Source organism: Corvus hawaiiensis, chromosome 14 (genome assembly GCF_020740725.1).
Source record: "Corvus hawaiiensis isolate bCorHaw1 chromosome 14, bCorHaw1.pri.cur, whole genome shotgun sequence".
Taxonomy (NCBI): domain Eukaryota; kingdom Metazoa; phylum Chordata; class Aves; order Passeriformes; family Corvidae; genus Corvus; species Corvus hawaiiensis.
In genome coordinates, this window is record NC_063226.1 from 18,876,673 (window position 1) to 18,882,774 (window position 6,102).

Consider the following 6,102-nt stretch of genomic DNA (forward strand, 5'->3'; position numbering starts at 1 on the left):
CTGCGCGTGCGCGCCGCGCACCCTGCCCCGACCCGGCGCTCCCGGCGGGCTCCCGCGCCGCCGATTGGCTGCCCGGCGGCCCCGCCCCGCCCCCCGCCCCGAGTGACAGCCGGCTCGGCCAATCGCGCGGCGCGGCGGAGCGGCGTTCCTCAGGCGCCGCTCGCCGCGTCCGGTGCGCGGCGCTTCTGGAAGGATCCCGGCAGCGGGGCCCGGGAGCGGGGCCCGGGCGGGCGCGATGTCGGGGCTGCTGCACACCACGCTGAGCGGGCTCAACAGCGACTCGTACTGCGAGATCAGCCAGTACCGGGACCAGCACTTCCGGGTGCGCCCCGCGCGGCGGGTGGCGAGGCCCGGCCGGGGCGGGGAGGGCTGAGGCCGGGGCAAGGCCGTGCGAGGAGCCGGGCAGCGGGAGGGCACGGAGCGGTGGGAGCGGGACGGAGAAAGCGCTGACTCCGGGGCTTGCGCCTCTGTGCTCGCAGGGTAGCAGGCAGCTGCAGGAGAAATCCCTGAAGATTTCCTCCACGCTGTATGTCGGGAATCTGTCCTTCTACACCACCGAGGAGCAGATCCAGGAGCTCTTCTCCAAGTGCGGAGATGTCAAGAGGATTGTCATGGGTCTGGACAAGATCAAGAAAACCCCCTGTGGCTTCTGCTTTGTAGAGTATCCTTTCTGGTTCCCTTCTGTCAGCGCGCGTGTGGTTGGCACCTTTAGTTCTTCTGCACAGCAAGTGTGTCTGTACTGCTGCTGGAAAGGTGATAGCCAAGTGCTTCCTACCAGGTACATCCCGTCCACCCTTGCACCTTCTTCTCCACATCCTGAGACTGATTGTACAGTGGTGCCATATGTGACAAGTGCCACCAGAGCTGTACTTTCTGGACATGGCAGAGAGCTTTAATTCATTAATTTCTTTAATGATTTTAGGGCCAAAATGAGAACTGTTACAGTCATCAGCCTGATGTCTTCCATGTCCAGAGCACATGTTTACTTTCTCACATCAACTGCACACCTGAAGGAAGTAGCAGCATAAGCCATGGGGGCATTTTTAAGCAGAGGATACACGCTCATACAGGTTGTGCCAGGAGCTGTCTGTGCAAAGCTCTCCTGTGAAGCCTGCTCCTTTTGTTCTATTTCAGTCAAGTTTTACATAGTACAGAAAGGCATATTACTGATTTCTTGCCCTTAGCAAGGTTTTAATGTCTTTGTTCCATTGTCTTGTCTGTGCAGGTACTAACATTAAAGTACAGAATCCTTTCTGATCATTAGCTGGTTTTAGCTTGGATTTACACGAGTGCAGTTTTTGATCCCATAGGGAAGAACGGGAAGAGTAGAAAAGGCTGGAAGGCAGGGGGGGAGTTCTGCTTCCCAAATACAATAGTTCCCCTTTTTTTTTCCCCTGTACCCAACTAAACAGCACGCTTAGTTGTCCTTACAGAGTGCCTCAGGTACTACACGAGAGCAGATGCTGAGCACGCCATGCGGTTTATCAACGGCACGCGCCTGGACGACCGCATCATCCGCACGGACTGGGATGCAGGGTTTAAGGAGGGGCGACAGTATGGGAGAGGAAAGACTGGAGGACAGGTAAAGGCAATGCCAGTTCATCCCTGAATTTGATCCTGTAAGACTCTCTGCTATTTGCTGGTTTTGTCTCATGGAGAACAATGTGCAGGCTGTAAAGACCCGATAATGAAGTTTAGTCACTCCCAGGTTGTATCGGTAATTGATACCTGGTGTTAAAAGATGGAAATAGAACTTAAAGCCATTTCTGTCTAGGACTCCAAACTTCCTGCAATACAAGCAGAATGTTCTCTAATCCAAGCTAGTACCCTTGAAATGATCCAGAATTTGAGTAGAAGGAAGCAGTGTAGCTGCCAGGCCAACTCATAACACAGCAGTTTCCCCAAGGGCAAAGATGATGTTTGGATGGGATAAAATGTTCTGGAGGCCAAGCCTGGCAATTCAGAAAGATGGACTGAAAAGCTAAATGAAAATATTTTGGGGTCTTCTTTGCTTATTACCTGAAAAAATTTCAACCATCAGATATATCCTTATTTGTCATTTTCACCACCATTACCACCTTTTTGGTGGATTAACTGAAGAGATCTCAAACAAGTTGAAGTGCATCTAATCTGAACTTGAGTTCCCCACCAACTGAACAAGGAGGAGATGATGGCTCTGAAGTCTAGGAGGAGACAGGCAGTGCGTGCTACTAATACGTGTGTTGTTGTTGTGCCCCAGGTGCGAGATGAATACCGGACAGACTACGATGTGGGAAGAGGTGGCTTTGGCAAGATCATTCAGATGCAGAAGGCAAATCACCAGCCTGCAATCTATTAATTGCCTCATGGGTCCTAGCTCGTAGAGGGCTCTGTCCTTCCAGAGCTAGCCCTGTTCTCGCATTTGGGATCGGAGTATGGAGTGAGATCCAAGTTCCAGCAGAAGGTGACCCTCCTTAGACTGTGGATATACATGTGTTCATTCTCCCTTCTTTCTGAGCTAGAGAGGATGTTCTGTGCTGATACAGGGCAACAAGGGAAAAAAAATGGACAGCTCTGTAGGATTCTGGGCAAGAGGAAATGCAGCATGTCACACACACCTTATGCTATGACACACTCTTCTTGTTGCACTTAAGCAGGTGGCTTCCTCCAAGCTGCAACTGCAGCCGTGGTTGCTTTCAAATGGAACTTTTTTTAAAAGCTTACCACCACTGGAGCCCTCCAGGTGCCTGGGCACCTAGTGGGGATGCACAAGAGATTTCTAACCTCACCTGCTTAATAAACGGTATCACTGTTTGAATGAGAGAAGTGGATAAGGTCTTACTATCCACTTGGAGGTGCTTGTCTGCACATCTAGCCCTTGGGTTAGTCAGGGCCTGCAGAGCATTTCTCTTTATGATGCCCCCAGTGCTGCCTGGCTTTTCAGATCCTCGCTGTTCGGTGTGATTTTCTTAAAAGTTTCTGTTAATTTTTTAAATAAACAGTTGTGTTGGGTCTGGCTGAGATGAAAGTAATTTTATCCCTAGCAGCCCTCATAGAGCTGTGTTTTGTATTGGTAGCTAGGAAGGTGTTGATAACACACCAGTGTTTTGGCTATTGCTGAACAATGTTCCCACATCTTCACGGCTGTCTCTAACGTTCCCACCTCACCAGCAGGCTGGGGCGGGGACAAGATCTTGGGATATTCCAGACCATATGGCATCTGCTCAGCAAAAATAGCTAAGAGAAAGGAGATGGGGGGCATTCCTTATTACAACATCTATCTTCTGGAGCAGCTGCTCCGTGTACTGAAGTCCTGCTTCCCAGGAGATGGCCAGGCATCTCCTGGTGGTCGGAAGTAGAGAATAAATATTTAGTTTTCCTTTGCTTCCGCATGCAGCCTTGCTTTTGCTTTATTAAACTGTCTTTATCTTGGCCCACACATTCCGTTCCCATCTTCCTTTCTGCCTGGCCCCTCCCACTGAGGAGGGGAGTGAGAGAGCAGCTTGGTGGGTACCTGTGTCCAGGCAGGGTCAGCCCACCACAGTCCTGTTCGGTGCCCGGCGTGGGGTGTGAGACAGTGGCAGTTCTGTGTGCTTTAGCCATAGTAGTTACTAAGCAGGCAGCTCCTGTCAGGTCCAAGTTTGTTGGCTGCATTGCTTTGCTCTTTGCTGGGCTTTGGGAACATGCTGGTACAAACCATGGCTCTGTGCTTTGCCCTGGCACTGCTGGCCTTGCTCTGCTGGGGGAGCTGCCTTGTGGAGAGGGTCTCATTTCCCACTCCCACCTGGTGTGGGTGGCTTTATTGTTCCTGCTCACTCTTACGTGAGCTGTTTAATACTGCTAATTAACACTGTTGGCATATTATGGGGTCTTTGTAATCTGGTGTCATCCTGGTGTAGGAGAAGACAATTTTTGGGCGAGTCAGCACTGAAATGTGCCCTGAGGCGGCTGGTCCGTGGGTGGCAGAGTATGTGGTAGGATTTGGGCAAGTGCCTGGGCTGGTTATCACCTCCCATGGCCTGGGTCTACACCTGAACAGGCAAGTAACGCTGGCAAACAGACGTGCCAACTGACAGAGGGTGCCTACCCCAGTGAAAACCAGCAGCTTCTGGCACTGTACTGGGGCTTGGCATGTGCCTGCTGAGCCACAATTCAGGGCTGCCAGAGAGCTGTAGTTAAGTCAGGGACCCAAGCCACCTCTGAGAATAACTTGACTGAAACTGGGGACAAACTCCATATGGGGGGATAGTAGAGATAGGAACCCAAACAACAGCTACAATTGCCCCAGGTGTGAAAACAACCCAGTGGACATGGAAGTCAGTGGGTCTATATCATCAATTATTAAGGGAGGAGGGAGAAGAAGGGTTCAATCAAGAAGCTGGTCCTTCAGAAAAGAAAATGCAGGAAGGAGTGAGGGAATTCAGACACGAAGCGGAAACCACCCAGTGTGACCTCATCAGAATTTAGAGACGTGGAAAGATTACAGGTATGTGGAATCCTGACTGGCTGCTCCGATGCTGGGATAACAGGGCCCAAAGTCAGCAGGAAGATAGGGAAGCCCAACAGCTGTTCAGTTCTTGGGGACAAAATAAGATGGATGTCAACATGTGCCTATGGATGTGATTAAGATACCAACTATACCTCCATCAGCTAACTAGAAGGAGACACTAGCTTTCCTAGGCTTTGCAGAAAGTGCATTTTCCAGGTTATTGTTAGCTTGTGAACCCTCACCATTGAGTAACCTGGACGAATCACAATCACAGAGTGGTTGGGTTGGAAGGGACCTTAAAGACCAGCTAGTTCCAAGCACCCTGCTATAGTAGGGATACCCCTGAAGAGGAGAGTGACATGAGTGTTTTGGTGGGCACCTGGTATCCAGCCAAGGTCAGCTCACTCCAACTCACTCCAGTGAGTGCCACACCAATTGGAGTTTGTGTGTCAGAACCACTTTCTCTATGACACAAACTGGGGGGGACACATCTGTTGGTGTCTTAAAGCTGCTGTCACTTGCAAACACAGAGATGGGTACTAGGAGGGTGCACAAGTCTCACCATGTTTCTCTGCACTTCTGTCTTGATGCTGGCTTTTCCTCTCCTGCTATGCAGTAGCTCATGGCTGATGTCAGAAACAAGTTGCTCATGAAGCATACAGCTGCTCTGAATCAGACCAGTCCTTTGGCTTCATATCAGCAGTTCTAGGAGAACTTTCCCTGTCCTGTCACCTGTCCCACAACTGGAGTAGCCTATAAAACATAACAAATGCTCGATGGCCACTTCAGAGAGGAAGGAACCAAGTATTCCCTTCCCTTTGTTCCTATTTTAAGAAGAGCATGGCTGGCACGCTCTAGCCTGTTCTTAAGTCCAAACTAGAGACCATAAGAGATGTAAACACTTTTTGATCTGTCCCCAAGAACCTCTCAGCTGGGACGGGTAATTCCATTGAACAAGTTAAATTCTGTCTGTAAATGTGGTTTGTATTATGTAAACAATAGCAGCTGCTCCCTGCCCAGTAATGTGTCATGATTTTTCATGCAATATCTCATCCAGGATGATAGAAACGGTTGCACGCCCATCTGCAGACCAGGCAGTTAAATTAGTTTAACACTCACAGTACCCCGAAGTCTTGATAACTGAGGTAGGAGGGGTGTTAGATTTAGTTTGTCAAAATGTCTCCTACCTGTTTGTTTTGCAAGTCAGGTTGCTGTGCCCGGACAACTGTCACAGGTCTGGAAGGAACTGCATGTTTATTCTTCAGTGGGTTTAAGTAATGACAGCATTGACCAGCCTGTGATGCGGGCTGCCCCTGAGAGGCAGTGAAATGGAACAGGACATCAACTTAAGAATGAAAAATACAACCAGTCATCCGTCCAGCCTTGCAAAGGTCCATCAGTGTGAGATCCTATGTGGAGAATATGAATTAGAAATGGAATCATTGCCTGGGTAAACACAGCAGAAAATGGGAAAGCTTAAGGAGGACAGGGGGATGTAACAGCCATAAACTCTATGATTAGCAAAGAAATCCATTGTGTATGAATTAGGGAAACCTGCATACCTGTGCAGCCTGTGGACATCCTGATGGTGACAGAGAAGGGGTAGTTCACCAGAAGGTAGCCACACTGATGGA

At 49.8% G+C, this 6,102-nt stretch overlaps 1 protein-coding gene across 1 annotated transcript; it reads left to right on the forward strand.

Annotated features, from left to right (window-relative positions):
- The first annotated feature begins 148 nt into the window (after nt 1–148).
- LOC125333403 (nuclear cap-binding protein subunit 2) lies at nt 149–3,000 on the forward strand. The gene is made up of 4 exons (XM_048319272.1): nt 149–322; nt 480–661; nt 1,444–1,582; nt 2,240–3,000. Exons 1-4 carry the CDS (start codon nt 236–238, stop codon nt 2,336–2,338), a joined length of 507 nt encoding a protein of 168 aa, XP_048175229.1. The 5' UTR covers nt 149–235; the 3' UTR covers nt 2,339–3,000.
- The last annotated feature ends 3,102 nt before the right edge of the window (nt 3,001–6,102 follow it).